This window comes from Trachypithecus francoisi, unplaced genomic scaffold (assembly GCF_009764315.1).
Source record: "Trachypithecus francoisi isolate TF-2019V2 unplaced genomic scaffold, Tfra_2.0 Lachesis_group4, whole genome shotgun sequence".
In the NCBI taxonomy this organism is placed as follows: Eukaryota; Metazoa; Chordata; class Mammalia; order Primates; family Cercopithecidae; genus Trachypithecus; species Trachypithecus francoisi.
Window position 1 is genome coordinate 72365535 of NW_022681469.1, and position 20302 is coordinate 72385836.

Here is a 20302-nt window from a genome sequence, read left to right on the forward strand (position 1 = left end):
ATACGTTGTCATCATCTCTTAAGAATGCAAGAAAAGAGCTGTGAATAAAGTGAAGTGAAATGGTTCAAAAACACAGTTGCAATTATAAGTGCATCAAAAGTTTTCAGTTTTTATTATTGATCCACTGGTTAGAATTTAATTGCACGTGTAAAAAGATTTAAAGCTGTTATTTTGTCGATAATTTCATATGCTCCTATCATAGTTAGTGCTCGAATTAGTTGATCTCTTAAAGCAGCAGCAGTTAGTGATAATTTGTTACTCTGTGTTTTCCATATAACAAGTGCTTGGTGGACTCTCTCACTTAATGAAACAGTGCTGAAAAACATTATTAATAATATAACAGTTAAATATTTATTAATGTTTAATATATTAAAATTACTAATAATTATTTGAAATGTCAATTAAGAACATTGCTTTAAACTCCTGTAATATTGTATATCTAGGTTTTAAAACCAATTTTACCAAGGTGAAGATGAAATTAATTGGTGAAGAGAATCTCTATAAAAATTTAGCATGGGCCGGGCACCATGGCTCACGCCTGTAATCCCAGCACTTTGGGAGGCCAAGATGGGCGGATCACGAGGTCAGGAGATCGAGACCATCCTGGCTAACACCGTGAAACCCCGTCTCTACTAAAAAATACAAAAAACTAGCTGGGCGAGGTGGTGGGCGCCTGTAGTCCCAGCTACTCGGGAGGCTGAGGCAGGAGAATAGCATGAACCTGGGAGGCGGAGCTTGCAGTGAGCTGAGATCCGGCCACTGCACTCCAGCCTGGGTGACAGAGCGAGATTCCATCTCAAAAAAAAAAAAAAAAAAATAGCATGGAGCTGGGGACATAGAAAGTGAATGTTAGCTCCAGCCCATCCCTTGTTCCCTTATAGAAAATCAACAATTCAATTTACATTCAGTTCTCAAGACCTCAAAATCATAATTGTGGGTTATTCTAATAAACCAGTATATTACTGCTACTATACTCTATGCTTTTTTTTTTTTTTTTTTTTTTGAGACGGAGTCTCACTGTCTCCCAGGCTGGAGTGCAGTGGCATGATCTCGCTCACTGCAAGCTCTGCCTCCCGGGTTCATGCCATTCTTCTGCCTCAGCCTCCCAAGTAGCTGGGACTACAGGCGCCCACCACCATGCCTAGCTAATTTTTTGTATTTTTAGGAGAAATGGGTTTTCACCGTGTTAGCCAGGATGGTCTCGATCTCCTGACCTCATGACCTGCCTGCCTCAGCCTCTCAAAGTGTTGGGATTACAGGCGTGAGCCACCACGCCCGGTTACTATATGCTTTATAGCTTGATCTCACTTGATTCTCATGACAATTCTCTTACATGAGTATATCCATTTTATCAGTGAAGAAACCAAGTCATCAGGAAGTTAAAGGACTTGCCCAAGGTCACAAAACCAGTTGTGAGTAAAAGTCAAACAGTCTGTCCTCATAGCCCTTGTTCTTCATTATGTTATATGGCCTTCCAACATGGATCACAAGCATGTAATAAACTAAAATCAGCTTTCTATAGCAAAGTAAAGATTGTGTTATTATGAATGTTTCAAAACCATGCAGTATCAACATGATATACATCAGAATGAGAATAAATTTGTACTAAATGCTGTCATTTATACATACCTCTTTGTAGGCATATCAGTTTCTGAGTTTGCCAGGTTTAGTTTTTGACATAAAAATTCAAAATTGGTTTCAGTGATGTTGTTGGCAACTATCTTGAATATCTTCTCTAAGATTTTCTCTACGTTTGAAGATAAAAGAAAATGTATATCTTTTGAAAAAGATAATCTATTTTGAGTTCATATTATATCTAGTTTTCTTATTTCTGTGCTTCTGTGAAATGTATATGCTAAGTAAAACTGAAAATGACAATGCTGCCTGGGCACAGTGGCTCATGCCTGTAATCCCAGCACTTTGGGAAGCCGAGGCAGGTGGATCACCTGAGGTCAAGAGTTTAAGACCAGCCTGGCCAACATGGCAAAACTCCATCTCTGCAGGCGGATCACAAGGTCAGGAGATCGAGACCATCCTGGCTAACACGGTGAAACCCCGTCTCTACTAAAGAATACAAAAAACTAGCTGGGCGAGGTGGCGGGCGCCTGTAGTCCCAGCTACTCGGGAGGCTGAGGCAGGAGAATGGCGTGAACCTGGGAGGCGGAGCTTGCAGTGAGATGAGATCCGGTCACTGCACTCCAGCTTGGGCGACAGAGCGAGACTCCATCTCAGAAAAAAAAAAAGTATATATATATATATACATATATATATATATAAATTAGCTGGGCGTGGTGGTGTGTGCCTATAGTCCCAGCTACTCAGGAGGCTGAGGCAGGAGACTCACTTGAACTGGGAAGGCAGAGGTTGCAGTGAGCTGAGACCTCACCACTGTACTCCAGCCTGGGCAACAGAGCAAGACTCTGTCTCAAAAAAAAAAAAAAGACAATGGCGGCCAGGCTTGGTGGCTCATGCCTGTAATCCCAGCACTTTGGGAGGCCAAGGCGGGTGGATTACCTGAGGTCACGAGTTCGAGATCAGCCTGACCAACATGGAGAAACCCTGTCTCTACTAAAAACACAAAAAATTAGCCGGGTGTGGTGGTGCATGCCTGTAATCCCAGCTACTCGGGAGGCTCAGGCAGGAGAATAGCTTGAACCCAGGAGGCAGAGGTTGCCGTGAGCCAAGATTGCGCCACTGCGCTCCAGCCTGGGCAACAAGAGCAAAACTTCGTCTCATGCAAAAAAAAAAAGTGACAATGACAATGCGGATCTAAAATATAAACTGAAATTTGAAACATTTGTTCCATTTTTTTCTAAAATCCAAAAAATCCAACACTTAAAATGGCCATTGGAAAGAATATTTATAAGCAACTTTTTCTCCTTTTTTTTGAGACAGAGTTTCACTCTTGTTGCCCAGGCTGGAGTGCAATGGCATGATCTCGGCTCACCACAACCTCTGCCTCCTGGGTTCAAGTGATTCTCCTGCCTCAGCCTCTCGAGTAGCTAGGATGCGCCACCACACCCAGCTAATTTTTTGTATTTTTAATAGAGATGAGGTTTCTCATGTTTGTCACGCTGGTCTCAAACTCCTGACCTCAGGTGATCTGCCCGCCTCAGCCTCCCAAAGTGCTGGGATTACAGGCATGAGTCATCGCAACCAGCCTATTTATAAGCAACTTTAAAGTGATTTCCAAGCCATTTATTTCTCCAGGATTTGAAATGCATTTGACTCCTTCCTTCAATTCTGGCTTTTTAATGTATGTGGGAATGTTTTGTTTTGTTTTGTTTGGTAGAGAATATGGACAACAATTGTATGTGCTTCATTATGTACCAACTTGAGAAACTAAGTTCACATCTACTATAAATATAGTGTATATGTGCATATTTTATATTCAAGTCAATTATTTAATAAGTTGGCTGAACAATTAGTGATTTTAGTGTTTTTAATTAAAACTTCCAGCTAATTTGAACAAGACCCATTTTTTCTGGACAAAGGTACTGTGAGTTTTTTCTTTTCTTTTTTTTAGACAGGGTCTCACTCTGTTACTCAGACTGGAGTGCAGTGGCATAATCACAGGTCACCACAACCTCAACCTCAACGTCCCGGGCTCAAATGACTCTCCCACTTCACCCCCACAAGTAGCTGGGACCACAGGTGTGTGCCACCATGCCTGGCTAATTTATTATTTTTAATTTTTATTTATTTACTTATTTTGAGACAAAGTCTGGCTCTGTCACCTAGGCTAGAGTACAGTGGCGGGATCTCGTCTCACTGCAACCTCTGCCTCCTGATTAGCTGGAACTACAGGCGCCTCCAGATTAGCAATTCTCCTGCCTCAGCCTCCTGAGTAGCTGGAACTACAGGCACGTACCACCATGTCCAGCTAATTTTTGTATTTTTAGTAGAGATGGGGTTTTGGCATGTTGGCCAGGCCAGTCTCAAACTCCTGGCCTCAAGATCTCTGCCCACCTTAGTTTTTAAAATTTTTTGTAGAAACAGGGTCTCACTATACTTCATCTTAGCCAAAAGGCTGAGAAGCAATAGGGTCTCACTATATTGCCCAAGCTACTCTCAAACTCTTGAGCTCAAGCAATCCTCCTGCCTTGGCCTCCCAAAGTCCTGGAACTACAGGTGTGAGCCACTACCCCCAGCCTGTGAGAATTTTCAGAACTCGAGATGTACCATCCCCCACGATCAAATATGTTCTATTTTTTAAAGTTTTATATATACTCTCTCAGCCTATATTTCATGCTATGATATATATAAAATTCCAATCTTCTAAGTAAAAGTTTAAGAAAAAGGTTCAGCTGGGCGTGGTGGCTCACGCCTGTAATCCCAGCACTTTGGGAGGCCGAGGTGGGTGGATCACGAGGTCAGAAGATCGAGACCATCCTGGCCAACATGGTGAAACCCCATCTCTATTAAATACAAAAAAATTAGCCGGGCATGGTGGCGGGCGCCTGTAGTCCCAGCTACACGGGAGGCTAAGGCAGGAGAATGGCGTGAACCCAGGAGGCGGAGCTTGCAGTGAGCAGAAATGGGGCCACTGCACTCCAGCCTGGGCCACAGAGCAAGACTCCGTCTCAAAAATAAATAAATAAATAAAAGAAAAAAATAAAAGAAAAATGCTCCATTTGTGAATTGCAGAATAAATACATCTCCCAAGCTGATTTCTCTCTGCCCTCATTGGATGCCAAGCCTGCAATATGAAGGCTCCTTGGGCGTAGGGAAAGGAGATAAATGGCTGAGATTCTAAACCTTTCTCTAAAGTAATGTACCTAACAGAAATACTTTATGGATCCTAGAAAACTCCTAAAATCTTTATTTTATAGAAATGTAATTACCATAAAAGATCCTTTCTTTTTTTTAGATGGAGTCTTGCACTGTCACCCGGGCTGGAGTGCAGTGGTGCGATCTCGGCTCACTGCAACCTCTGCCTCCTGGGTTCAAGCGATTCTCCTGCTTCAGCCTCCGGAGTAACTGGGATTACAGGTACCCACCACCACGCCCAGCTAATTTTTTGCATTTTTAGTAGAGATGGGATTTCACCATGTTGGCCAGGCTGCTCTCGAACTACTGATCTCGTGATTCGCCCACCTTGGCCTCCCAAAGTGCTGGGATTACAGGCATGAGCCACCACACCTGGCCAAAAGATCCTTTTTTATAGTAACAAGTAGGACAATCAACTTGCACAGTAAGTTAAAGAAGGCAGCTACTGTGGCTTTTAATTTTATATTTTAGGTTCCTTTATCAATAAAGCCCAAGTCTTGGAAAAGCCTCTAAATGATAGCCATGTATATGAATGTATATTGTGACTTTAAGGACTAAGCAATTTTTTGTGACTATCTCACTATGAAATTACATTAGTACAAGCTCCTGATCATGTAGACAAGGTACATGATAGAATGATCTGAGGGGACAGTTTTGGATATTCCATTTCCCCAAATCTGGGTCATAACTGATTGTTCTCTTGCATTAAATTAGAGGACCAAAATCTGAATTCTTTCTGACTAGTGATGAAAAGTGGCAAATAAGAGTCCTATAGGGAAAAGCCTAACTGTTGGGAACCCAGCCCTAGGGAAAGAATTGGACAGTGAAGGTTCCCTCCCAGACACTTGAAACCAATCTTCATCTAGTCCATTTTAAAGGAAATGGGCCTGTTCTCAGAAATAATCAGACACACAACAGAGAGCTCAAGGACAGATGGGATAAAGACTGTCAAAAGCTTTCAGACAGGAAGATGGCCAAATAGGAACAGCTCCAGTCTCCAACTCTCAGCACGAGTGATACAGAAGACCGGTGATTTCTGCTTTTTCAACTGAGGTACTGGGTTCATCTCACTAGGGGGTGCCGGACAATCAGTGCTGGTCAGCTGCTGCAGCCTGACCAGTGAGAGCTGAGGCAGGGCGAGGCATCACCTCACCTGGGAAGCGCAAGGGGGAAGGGAATCCCTTTTCCTAGCCAGGGGAACTGAAACACACAATACCTGGAAAATCGGGTAACTCCCACCCCAATACTGCGCTTTAAGCAAACAGGCACACCAGGAGATTATACCCACACCTGGCCAGGAGGGTCCCACACCCACGGAGCCTCCCTCATTGCTAGCACAGCAGTCTGCCATCTAACCGCAAGGCAGCAGCGAGGCTGGGGGAGGGGCGCCCGCCATTGCTGAGGCTTAAGTAGGTAAACAAAGCCGCTGGGAAGCTCGAACTGGGTGGAGCTCAAGGAAACCTGCCTGTCTCTGTAGACTCCACCTCTGGGGACAGGGCACAGCTAAACAACAACAACAAAACAGCAGAAACCTCTGCAGATGCAAATGACTCTGTCTGACAGCTTTGAAGAGAGCAGTGGATCTCCCAACACGGAGGTTGAGATCTGAGAAGGGACAGACTGCCTGCTCAAGTGGGTCCCTGACCCCTGAGTAGCCTAACTGGGAGACATCCCCCACTAGGGGCAGTCTGACACCCCACACCTCACACGGTGGAGTACACCCCGAGAGGAAGCTTCCAAAGTAAGAATCAGACAGGTACACTCGCTGTTCAGCAATATTCTATCTTCTGCAACCTCTGCTGCTGATACCCAGGCAAACAGGGGCTGGCATGGACCTCAAGCAATCTCCAACAGACCTACAGCTGAGGGTCCTGACTGTTAGAAGGAAAACTATCAAATAGGAAGGACACCTACACCAAAACCCCATCAGTACGTCACCATCATCAAAGACCAGAGGCAGATAAAACCACAAAGATGGGGAAAAAGCAGGGCAGAAAAGCTGGAAATTCAAAAAATAAGAGCCCATCTCACCCTGCAAAGGAGCGCAGCTCATCGCCAGCAATGGATCAAAGCTGGTCAGAGAATGACTTTGACGAGATGAGAGAAGAAGGCTTCAGTCCATCAAACTTCTCAGAGCTAAAGGAGGAATTACATACCCAGCGCAAAGAAACTAAACATCTTGAAAAAAGAGTGGAAGAATTGATAGCTAGAATAATTAATGCAGAGAAGGTCATAAACGAAATGACAGAGATGAAAACCATGACACGAGAAATATGTGACAAAAGCACAAGCTTCAGTAACCGACTCGATCAACTGGAAGAAAGAGTATCAGCCATGGAGGATCAAATGAATGAAATGAAGCGAGAAGAGAAACCAAAAGAAAAAAAAAAAAAAGGAATGAACAAAGCCTGCAAGAAGTATGGGATTATGTAAAAAGACCAAATCTACGTCTGATTGGGGTGCCTGAAAGTAAGGGGGGAAATGGAACCAAGTTGGAAAACACTCTTCAGGATATCATCCAGGAGAACTTCCCCAACCTAGTAGGGCAGGCCAACATTCAAATTCAGGAAATACAGAGAACGCCACAAAGATAATCCTCCAGAAGAGCAACTCCAAGACACATAATTGCCAGATTCACCAAAGTTGAAATGAAGGAAAAAATCTTAAGGGCAGCCAGAGAGAAAGGTCGGTTACCCACAAAGGGAAGCCCATCAGACTAACAGCAGATCTCTCGGCAGAAACTCTACAAGCCAGAAGAGAGTGGGGGCCATATTCAACATTCTTAAAGAAAAGAATTTTAAACCCAGAATTCATATCCAGCCAAACTAAGTTTCATAAGTGAAGAGAAATACAATCCTTTACAGATAAGCAAATGCTTAGAGATTTTGTCACCACCAGGCCTGCCTTACAAGAGACCCTGAAGGAAGCCCTAAACATGGAAAGGAACAACCGGTACCAGCCATTGCAAAAACATGCCAAAATGTAAAGACCATCGAGGCTAGGAAGAAACTGCATCAACTAACGAGCAAAATAACCAGTTATATCATAATGGCAGGATCAAGTTCACACATAACAATATTAATCTTAAATGTCAATGGACTAAATGCTCCAATTAAAAGACACAGACTGGCAAACTGGATAAAGAGTCAAGACCCATCAGTCTGCTGTATTCAGGAGACCCATCTCACATGCAGAGACATACATAGGCTCAAAATAAAGAGATGGAGGAAGATCTACCAAGCAAATGGAGAATAAAAAAAAGCAGGGGTTGCAATACTAGTCTCTAATAAAACAGACTTTAAACCATCAAAGATCAAAAGAGACAAAGAAGGCCATTACATAATGGTAAAGGGATCAATTCAACAGGAAGAGCTAACTATCCTAAATATATATGCACCCAATACAGGAGCACCCAGATTCATAAAGCAAGTCCTTAGAGACTTACAAAGGGACTTAGACTCCCATACAATAATAATGGGAGACTTCAACACTCCACTGTCAACATTAGACAGATCAACGAGACAGAAAGTTAACAAGGATATCCAGGAATTAAACTCATCTCTGCACCAAGTGGACCTAATAGACATCTATAGAACTCTCCACCCCAAATCAACAGAATATACATTCTTCTCAGCAGCACATCGCACTTATTCCAAAATTGACCACATAATTGGAAGTAAAGCACTCCTCAGCAAATGTACAAGAACAGAAATTATAACAAACTGTCTCTCAGACCACAGTGCAATCAAACTAGAACTCAGGACTAAGAAACTCAATCAAAACCGCTCAACTACATGGAAACTGAACAACCTGCTCCTGAAGGACTACTGGGTACATCACGAAATGAAGGCAGAAATAAAGATGTTCTTTGAAACCAATGAGAACAAAGATACAACATACCAGAATCTCTGGGACACATTTAAAGCAGTGTGTAGAGGGAAATTTATAGCACTAAATGCCCACAAGAGAAAGCTGGAAAGATCTAAAATTGACACTCTAACATCACAATTAAAACAACTAGAGAGGCAAGAGCAATACATTCAAAAGCTAGCAGAAGGCAAGAAATAACTAAGATCAGAGCAGAACTGAAGGAGATAGAGACACAAAAAACCCTCCAAAAAATCAATGAATCCAGGAGTTGTTTTTGAAAAGATCAACAAAATTGACAGACCACTAGCAAGACTAATAAAGAAGAAAAGAGAGAAGAATCAAATAGACGCAATAAAAAATGATAAAGGGGATGTCACCACCGACCCCACAGAAATACAAACTACCATCAGAGAATACTATAAACACCTCTACGCAAATCAACTAGAAAATATAGAAGAAATGGATAATTTCCTGGACACTTACACTCTTCCAAGACTAAACCAGGAAGAAGTTGAATCCCTGAATAGACCAATAGCAGGCTCTGAAATTGAGGCAATAATTAATAGCCTACCAACCAAAAAAAGTCCAGGACCAGATGGATTCACAGCTGAATTCTACCAGAGGTACAAGGAGGAGTTGGTACCATTCCTTCTGAAACTATTCCAATCAATAGAAAAAGAGGGAATCCTCCCTAACTCATTTTATGAGGCCAACATCATCCTGATACCAAAGCCTGGCAGAGACACAACAAAAAAAGAGAATTTTAGACCAATATCCCTGATGAACATCGATGCAAAAATTCTCAATAAAATACTGGCAAACCAGATTCAGCAGCACATCAAAAAGCTTATCCACCATGATCAAGTTAGCTTCATCCCTGGGATGCAAGGCTGGTTCAACATTCGCAAATCAATAAACGTAATCCAGCATATAAACAGAAGCAAAGACAAGAACCACATGATTATCTCAATAGATGCAGAAAAGGCCTTTCACAAAATTCAACAGCCCTTCATGCTAAAAATGCTCAATAAATTCGGTATTGATGGAACGTACCTCAAAATAATAAGAGCTATTTATGACAAACCCATAGCCAATATCATACTGAATGGGCAAAAACTGGAAAAATTCCCTTTGAAAACTGGCACAAGACAGGGATGCCCTCTCTCACCACTCCTATTCAACATAGTGCTGGAAGTTCTGGCTAGGGCAATCAGGCAAGAGAAAGAAATCAAGGGTATTCAGTTAGGAAAAGAAGTCAAATTGTCCCTGTTTGCAGATGACATGATTGTATATTTAGAAAACCCCATTGTCTCAGCCAAATCTCCTTAAGCTGATAAGGAACTTCAGCAAAGTCTCAGGATACAAATTAATGTGCAAAAATCACAAGCATTCTTATACACCAGTAACAGACAAACAGAGAGCCAAATCAGGAATGAACTTCCATTCACAATTGCTTCAAAGAGAATAAAATACCTAGGAATCCAACTTACAAGGGATGTCAAGGACCTCTTCAAGGAGAACTACAAACCACTGCTCAGTGAAATAAAAGAGGACACAAACAAATGGAAGAACATACCATGCTCATGGATAGGAAGAATCAATATTGTGAAAATGGCCATACTGCCCAAGGTATTTATAGATTCAATGCCATCCCCATCAAGCTACCAATGAGTTCTTCACAGAATTGGAAAAAACTGCTTTAAAGTTCATATGGAACCAAAAAAGAGCCCGCATTGCCAAGACAATCCTAAGTCAAAAGAACAAAGCTGGAGGCATCATGCTACCTGACTTCAAACTATACTACAAGGCTACAGTAACCAAAACAGCATGGTACTGGTACCAAAACAGAGATATAGACCAATGGAAAAGAACAGAGTCCTCAGAAATAATACCACACATCTACAGCCATCTGATCTTTGACAAACCTGAGAGACACAAGAAATGGGGAAAGGATTCCCTATTTAATAAATGGTGCTGGGAAAATTGGCTAGCCATAAGTAGAAAGCTGAAACTGGATCCTTTCCTTACTCTTATACAAAGATTAATTCAAGATGGGTTAGAGACTTAAATGTTAGACCTAATACCATAAAAACCCTAGAAGAAAACCTAGGTGATACCATTCAGGACATAGGCATGGGCAAGGACTTCATGTCTAAAACACCAAAAGCAACGGCAGCAAAAGCGAAGATTGACAAATGGGATCTAATTAAACTAAAGAGCTTCTGCACAGCAAAAGAAACTACCATCAGAGTGAACAGGCAACCTACAGAATGGGAGAAAATTTTTGCAATCTACTCATCTGACAAAGGCTAATATGCAGAATCTACAAAGAACTCAAACAAATTACAAGAAAGAAACAAACAACCCCATCAAAAAGTGGGCAAAGGATATGAACAGACATTTCTCAAAAGAAGACATTCATACAGCCAACAGACACATGAAAAAATGCTCATCATCACTGGCCATCAGAGAAATGCAAATCAAAACCACAATGAGATACCATCTCACACCAGTTAGAATGGCAATCATTAAAAGTCAGGCAACAACAGGTGCTGGAGAGGATGTGGAGAAATAGGAACACTTTTACACTGTTGGTGGGATTGTAAACTAGTTCAACCATTATGGAAAACAGTATGGCGATTCCTCAAGGATCTAGAACTAGATGTACCATATGACCCAGCCATCCCACTACTGGATATATACCCAAAGGATTATAAATCATGCTGCTATAAAGACACATGCACACGTATGTTTATTGCGGCACTATTCACAATAGCAAAGACTTGGAATCAACCCAAATGTCCATCTGTGACAGACTGGATTAAGAAAATGTGGCACATATACACCATGGCATACTATGCAGCCATGAAAAAGGATAAGTTTGCGTTCTTTGTAGGGACATGGATGCAGCTGGAAACCATCATTCTTAGCAAACTATCACAAGAACAGAAAACCAAACACCGCATGTTCTCACTCATAGGTGGGAACTGAACAATGAGATCACTTGGACTCAGGAAGGAATATCACACACTGGGGACTATCATGGGGTGGGGTGAGGGGGGAGGGATTGCATTGGGAGTTATACCTGATATAAATGGTGAATTGATGGGTGCTGACGAGTTTATGGGTGCAGCACACCAACATGGCACAAGTATACATATGTAACAAACCTGCAACCTGCACGTTATGCACATGTACCCTAAAACTTAAGGTACAATAATAAAACTAAAAAAAAAAAAAAAAAAAAAAAAGAGATTTCAGACAGATAGTCATAGTGGGCCAAAGACTGAATGCCATCAGTGGAATGGCTCCGTGGACTTCCCTCAAGGCCAAATGTATTTTATTTATTTATTTGTTTGTTTATTTGTTTGTTTGTTTATTTATGTATTTATCTTAAAAATAGAGACAAGGTCACACTATGTGGCCCAGGCTGGTCTCGAACTTCTGAGCTCAAGTGATTCTCCTGCCTTGGCCTCCCAAAGTGTTCGGATTACAGGTGTGAGCCACCACACCCAACTCCAAATGTCTTTTAGAACAACTACATTTGTTAGAACAGATTGAAACTAATAGATTTCTGTGTGGATTTTGAGTCTGGTCACAATCTCAATGAAACACCTATTGAAGGGCATTAAGGTCAATAGGGTAGGAAATGGCCCACTCCTCCTCCACTTGGATTTGCCTATTTTCAGTGCCTCAATTTGTATGGACCTGGATTAAATAATCTGAATTATCAAAACAAACTCCTAACCTTCAGAAAAGAAAGAGTATCAATTTTTTCACATCTCTGCCAGATTGAAAGCCTCCAACTAAAGCAAACCATCTTTTAATTCATATGAGATAGTGTCTTGTGGCTGGGTGTGGTGGCTCACACCTGTAATCCCAACACTGGGAGGCCAAGACAGGAGGATTGCTTGAGCTCAGGAGTTCAAGACTAGCCTGGGCAACATAGTGAGACCCGTCTCTACCAGCAGATTAAAAAATTAGCCAGGTGTGTTGATGCACACCTGCAGTCCCTGCTACTCAGGAGGCTGAGGTGGGAGGATCACTAGAGCCCAGGAGTCCGAGGCCACAGGGAGTTGTGATCATGCCACTATAGTCCAGCCTAGGTGTCAGAGTGAGACCCTGTCTCCAAAAAAATTAAATTAAAATAAAATAAAAGAGAAATGACTTCTTAGATAGTCAATCACTCACCACCTACCATCTCTTTCATCTGCCCTCTGTAGATAGCGTGCAATAGTGTACAACTGTTTTCCTTTACAGATTTCCATTGGAGGTCTCAGCAAAGGGTTGTCATCAAAATTTATCTCCTTCAGTGAAAAAAGATTGTAGATAGCACTAGGTAGAGCTGTCAGATTATTTCCTAGTAGAAAAAAATTAGAATTGAATTACATCTTTCTATAAAAGATAACTATGGAGACAAATAACATCTATTATGTCTTGCTGACAAAGTACCAGAGGACCCTCACAATGCAGCAGGTCATAAATTATTTCTGATGTCCACATGCTAAGAGCAAAAAAGAGTGTTTATAGAAAGACAGCTGTGGTTGCTTTCTCTCCTAGGGGTGGCAAAATGAGACAGAGACTATTCTCTTTTAATACAGCAAAGAACTTTATAGAGTGGATGTGATGGTAATTTTTAAACTAAACTGTTTATTTACCATAATTTTAGATTCATAGAAATGTTGCAGAGATTGTAGCAAGTTCTTCTGCATTCGTCATCTAGCTTTAGTTTCTCCTAATGTTATCTCACATTATCATATTACATTAGTTTAATCTAAGAAACCAGTATTGGTACATTACTACTAAATACACTTCAGACTTCTTTGGATTCATTAGTTTTTCCATCAGTGTCCTTTTTCTGTCTCAGGAAATCTCATTGCATACAGTTATATCTCATTAGTCGCCTCTGTTTTGTGATAGTTTCTCAATCTTCCCTTGTTGTTCATGACCTTGACAGTTTTAAGAAGTACTGGTTATGAATTTTGTAGAATGTACCATAACTTGAATTTGTCTGATATGTTCTCATTATTAGACTGGGGTTATGGGTTTTTGAAAAGAATACCACAGAGGTGAAGTGCACGTATCACATTATATCAGAGATACCTCATATCCACATGACATCACTAAAGATGTTAAATTTTATCTCTTGGATAACACAGTCTCTGCCAGCATTCTCCAAGATAATGTTATAATTTTTTTCCTTTCCATACTCTATTCTTTGGGAGTAAGTCACTAAATCTAGGCTACCCTCAAGGGGGAGTGGGAATTAAACTCTACTTCCTAAATGTAATTTTTTCAATACCATCGTAATCCAATATAAACCTAACATAAAATGTAAAACTGGGGTGGGCACAGTGGTTCATGCCTGTAATCCCAGCACTTCGGGAGGCCAAGGTGGGTGGATCATCTGAGGTCAGGAGTTCGAGATCAGCCTGGCCAACATGGCAAAACCCTATCTCTACTAAAGATACAAAAATTAGCCGAGCATGGTGGTGGGCACCTGTAATCCCAGCTACTGGTTGCAGGGAGCCGAGATAGTGCCATTGCACTCTAGCCTGGGAGACAAGAGTGGAACTCCATCTCAAAAAAAAAAAAAAAAAAAATGACGTAAAACTGTGGTAAAAATGAATTTGTAATCATTTAGAGAGGCCTAAAATTTGCCTTTATATTATTTATATATTTTATAGTTATGTTATTTATGAACATAAAGGAACCTGGTTCCTTTTAGTGAATAATCATATTTAGAAACCAAGATCTGGATACAGTGTTTCTGGGAGTGTATATGTGTAAAATATATTTATTATAAACCTAGAATTTTATATATGTATATATGCACACACATACATGTATAACATATATGTTATAAATCACAGCACATAGTCTTTAGGGTTCGGCTTCTTTCACTTAGCATTACAACAACATCAGTGTTGTTGTATCAATAGTTTTTTTTTTCCTTTTTAGTAATGAGAAGTATTCCATTATATAGATGTAAATAATTTATCCATTTAATACATAAAAGACATTTGAAGAGCTTCCAGTTTTGGCAATTACAAAGGAAGCTTCTCTATAAATTTGCACTCAGTTTTTTGTTGAATACGTTTTAATTTCATGTAAAAGAGGAGTCAAAGTGAGATTGATGGTTTGTATAGTTAAGTGTATGTATAACTATATAAGAAACTACCAAACTTTTCTAAAGGGTTGTACCATTTTGTATTTCTTTCATCAGTGTATCAGAGTTTCAGTTACTTGTATTTTGATAGCTTTTAGTATTATCAGATTTTAATTTTAACTATCCTTTTTTTTTTTTTGGGGGGTGGAGTCTCACTCTGTCGCCCAAGCTGGAATGCAGTGGCATGATCTCGGCTCACTGCAACCTCCACCTCCCAGGTTCAAGCAGTTCTTCTGCCTCAGTCTCCTGATTAGCTGGGACTATAAGCGTGTGCCACCACACGGGCTAATTTTTGTAGTTTTAATAGAGACGGGGTTTCACCATATTGGCCAGTCTGGTCTCAAACTCCTGACCCCGTGATTTGCCCACCTGGGCCTCCCAAAGTGCTGGGATTACAGGCGTGAGCCACTGCGCCCAGCCTAATTTTAACTATTCTAATAGCAATATTTTGTTGTATAGTTAATTTGCATTTCTCTAATATGACTAATAAGCATAATATTTTGGTATGCTTCTTTTCTTCCTTTCTTTCTTTCTTTTTTATTTTGAGACAGAGTCTAGCTCTGTCACCCAGTCTGGAGTGTAGTGGTGTGACTTCAGCTCATTGCAGCTTCCGCCTCCGGGGTTCACGCTATTCTTATGCCTCAGCTTCCCAAGTAGCTGGGACCATAGGGGCAAGCCCCAGGCCCAGCTAATTTTTGTATTTTTAGTAGCGATGGAGTTTCACTATGTTGGCCTGGCTGGTCTTGAACTACTGATCTCAAGTGATCCACCTGCCTCAGCCTCCCAAAGTGCTGGGATTATAGGCATGAGCCACCACGCCTGGCCTCTTATGCTTATTTTTTATTCATATAGCTGCTTAGTAAATTATCTGTTCAAAATTTATACCAATTTTTATTAAGTGGTTTGACTTCTTAATTTTGTTTTTAGTTTTTTTTTTTTTTTTTTTTGTATTAAGCAAATATTTTCTTCCAATCCATGGCCTTGCTTTTCATTCTTTTAAAAAATGTCTGAGCCGGGCACAGTGGCTCATGCCTATAATCTCAGCACTTTGGGAGGCCGAGGCAGGTGGATAACTTGAGGTCAGGAATTTGAGACAAGTCTGGGCAACATAGTGAAACTCCGTCTCTACTAAAAGCATACAAAAATTAGCCGAGCATGGTGGCAGGCGCCTGTAATCCCAGCTACTCAGGAGGCTAAGGCAGGAAACCCCAGAGGCAGAAGCTGCAGTGAGCCTACATCGCACCACTGCACTCCAGGCTGGGTGACACAGCAAGACTCTGTTGTAAAAAAAAAAAAAAAAAAAATTAAAAAGGCTTTAGTCTTGCTCTTGTCGCCCAAGCTGGAGTGCAGTGGCACCATCTTGGCTCACTGTAACCTCCGCTTTCTGGGTTCAAGTGATTCTCCTGCTTCAGCCTCCCAAGTAGTTGGGATTACAGGCACCCCGCCAGCATGCCTGGCTAATTTTTTTGTATTTTTAGTAGAGACTGGGTTTCACCATGTTGGCCAGGCTAGTCTCGAACTCCTGAAGTCAGGAGATCCGCCCGCCTCAGCTTTCCAAAGGGCTGGAATTACAGGCATGAGGTACCGTGCCCAGCTGAGAAGTTTCCAATTTTGATGAAAACCAACTTATTTTCATTTGTGGATTGTAATTTCAGTGTTGTATATAAGAAATCCTTGCCAAGGTTTTGATTTTTTTTCACCTTGTTTTTTTGAGACAGAGTCTGGCTTTGTCACCCAGGCTGGAGTGCAGTGGCACGATCTTGGCTCAGTGCAGCCTCAGCCTCCTGGGTTCCAGTGATCCTCCCACCTCAGCCTCTCAAGTAGCTGGGACTACAGGAGTGCACCACCATACCCAGCTAATCTTTTTGTATTTTGTTTGTAGAGATGGGGTTTCCCCATGTTGCCCAGGATGGTCCCAAACTCCTGATTCTCAAGCAATCCTCACATCTCAGCCTCCCAAAGTTATGGGACTATAGGCATGAGCCATGACACCCAACCTTTTAATATTTTTTCACTTTTTTTTTTTTTTTTGCCAAATAATATTTTTCTATGTTCTTATCTAGAAGTTTTGTAGTTTTAGCTTTTATATTTAGGTCTGTGATTCATTGTGAGGTAATATTTTTATATGGTGTGTAGGATCAAAATTATATTGTGGTTGTTTGTTTGTTTTTGTTTTATTTTGTTTTGTTTTGGCTTTTGGACATCCAGTTGATTCAGCAATATTTGTTGAAAATAATGTTCTTTCTTTGTTGGATTACAGTAGTTCCTCCTTATCCATGGGAGATACCTTCCAAGACCCCCCAGCTGATGCCTACAAACCTAATACAGTATCAAACATGAGTGCTGTCAATCAGAACACATCTGTTCATGTCTTTCACCCATAAATTTAATGCCTTTTCCTTCTTAACTAAGCACTTATCATGCACTGTGGCTGTAATTTTTGTAGTTTGAGGTGCAACAGCAAAATTAGCACAAATTTCTTTTTCCGTCTTCACAATTTCATTGATAGAATATTTGTCCTTAGTGTAGATCTTAGCGACTTCATCATATGATTCTTGAGAACTTTCACCTTTTCACTTAAGGGAAGTACTTTAAGGCTTCTCTTTGGTGTATCCGAATTGCCAGCATCACTACTGTTGTGCTTTAGGGCCATTAATAAGTAAAATAAGGGTTACATGAACACAAGCACTGTGATATTGTGACAGTGGATCTGATAACTGAGACTGCTACTAACTGACTGACAAGCAGGGAGCACATCACTGAATGGATTCACATCCCAGGTAGGACAGTGTGAGATTTCATCACGCTACTCAGAAAAGTGCACCATTTTAAACTTATGAATTGTTTATTTCTGGAATTTCCCAGTTAATATTTTCAGACCACTGTTGACCATGAGTAAAACCATGGAAACTGAAACTGTGGATAAGGGGGAACTACCATGGCAAAAAATCAGTTGACTACATAGTGGGTATATCAGTCAGGGTTCTCTAGAGGGACAGGACTAATTATAAAAGGGAGTTTATTAAGGAGTATTGACTCACACAACCATGAGGTGAAGTCTGCCATCTGCAAGCTGAGGCACAAAGAAGCAAGTCCAAGTCCTGAAACCTCAAAAGTAGGGAAGCCGATAGTGCAGCCTTCAGTCTGTGGCCAAAGGCCCTAGAGCCCCTGGCAAACCAGGGGTGTAAGTCCAAGAGTGCAAAAGCTGAAGAACTTGGAATCCAGTGTTTTGAGGGCAAGAAGCATCCAGAATGGGAGAAAGATGGAGGCCAGAAGACATAGCCAGTCTAGTCCTTCCACGTTCTTCTGCCTGCTTCATTCTAGCAGAGCTGGCAGCTGATTGTGCCCACCCAGACTGGGGGTGGGTCGGCCTCTCCCAGTCCACTGACTCAGATGTTAATCTCCTCACAGACACACCCAGGAACAATACTTTGCATCCTGCAATCCAATGAAGTTGGCACTCAATATTAACCATCATAGTGGATCTATTTCTAGACTCTCTATTCTGTCCCATTGATCCTTATGTCTGTTGTTTTGCCAATACTATCACTGTCTTCATGACTATAGTTTTACATAAGTCTTGAAATCAGGTTGTGTGAATCATCCAACTTTGTTTTTCTTCTTCAAAATTGTTTCAGCTATCCTAGTTCCTTTGACTTTTTATATACATTTTATAATGACCTCATTGTTTTCTGAAACAAAAAACTCTGCTAGGATTTTTACTGGAATTGAGTTGAATTTAAAGATAAGTTTTGGGAAACTGACATATTAACAATATTGTCTTCCACTTTATGAATACTATCTCTCTACTTATTTAGGTCTTATTTAGTTTTATCTATGTTACAGTTTTCAGCATATAGATCTTATATGTAATTTGTTAGATTTATTTATGGTTTTGGTACAATTTTAAATTGTACTTTTAAAGAAATCAATTTCTAATCATTTATTGCTAGTCTGTAGAAATATGATTGATTTTTGTTTATTAACTCTGTATATGGGAATCTTGCCAAACTTACTTGTTCTGTAGATCCTTTGGGATTTTTGACCTAGACAATGTGTCTCTATTATCAGAAATAGTTTTTTCTTCTTCCTTCCCAATCTGTTTACTTTTTATTTCTTTGTCTTGTGTTGTTGTGCTAGTTGGGACTTCCAGTTATAACATCAAAAAGAAGTGGTGAGAAAGGAGAACTTTACTTTAATCCTGATCATAGTGGAAAAGAAATTCTTTACCATGGGGTGTGATATTAGCTATAGGAGTTTTGCAGATGCACTTTTTCAGGTTGAGGAAATTCTCTTCTATTTCTAGCTTAGTGAGATTTTTTTGTTGTTGTTGTTTGTTTTTGAAAATCTTGAATGGAAATTGTATTTTTTCATATGATATTTGCTTTTTTTTTTTTTTTTTTTGAGATGAGGTCTTGTTCTGTTGCCCAGGCTGGAACGCAGTGGCACAATCATAACTCACTGCAGCCTCAAACTCCCAGATTCAAGCAATCCTCCTGCCTAAGTCTCCCAAGTAGCTGGGATTATAGGCATGAACCACCACATCTGCTTGCTTTGCTTTTTATACTTACAGTGAGAAGTTCATATGGCTTTTCATAAGCCTGTTCAGATGGTGAATTACATGGATTAGTTTTTGAATATTGACTCAACCTTGTATTCCCAGGGTAAATCGCTCTTGGTCACAATATGATATCATTTTTTATATTGGTGGATTTGATTTGCTTTAATTCATTAAGGAATTTTGCATCAATGTTCAAGCAGGATATTATTCTGTAAGTTTCCAAGTAATGTATTTGTTTTATTATAGTATTAGGATAATGCTGGCCTCATAGAATGAACTGAGACATGTTTTATCCTCAATTTTATGACAGAATTTTAAAAATTGGCATTATTTCCTCTCTCTCTCTCTCTCTCTCTCTCTTTCATTCTTTCAGACAGAGTCTCACTCTGTCACCCAGGCTAGAGTGCAGTGGCACAATCTCAGCTCACTGCAACCTCCACCTCCTGGGTCTAAGCGATTCTCCTGCCTCAGCCTCCTGAGTAGTTTTGATTTTGATTACAGGTGTGCCCCACCACACCCGACTAATTTTTTTTTTTTTTTTTTTAAGTAGAGACGGGGTTTCACCACATTGGCTAGGCTGGCATCAAACTCTTGACCTCAAGCGATCCGCCCGCCTTGGCCTCCCAAAGTGCTGGAATTACAGGCATGAGCCACTGTGCCCAGCCTAACTTAGTGATTTCTTCTTAAAAATACTTGAAAGAATTCACCAGTGAACCTTTTTGAAATTTGCATTGTTCCTTCTATAAAATACTTGATAGAATTCACCAGTGAAGTTATCTGAGCTAGAAATTTTCTTTGTATGAGAGCTTCTAACTACAAATTCAATTACTCAAATTGATTTAGGGCCATCTGTTAGCCCACAATGATATCTACCTCCTGTTACTCACCCCCTTGTATAGTCCCTTCTCACATTATACCAAGGTTGGTCTGTG

General features: G+C 40.6%; 1 protein-coding gene across 1 annotated transcript in view; it reads right to left on the reverse strand.

Moving 5' to 3' along the window:
* LRRD1 (leucine rich repeats and death domain containing 1) overlaps positions 1–20302 on the reverse strand; it is a 33356-nt gene continuing 13054 nt past the window's right edge. The window contains exons 4-6 of the mRNA XM_033194807.1: positions 12839–13000; positions 1630–1747; positions 1–315 (exon numbers count right to left, since the gene is read on the reverse strand). Of these exons, the coding sequence (XP_033050698.1) occupies positions 129–315; positions 1630–1747; positions 12839–13000 (467 nt within the window). The 3' untranslated portion in view covers positions 1–128. The remainder of the gene's footprint in view (positions 316–1629; positions 1748–12838; positions 13001–20302) is intronic.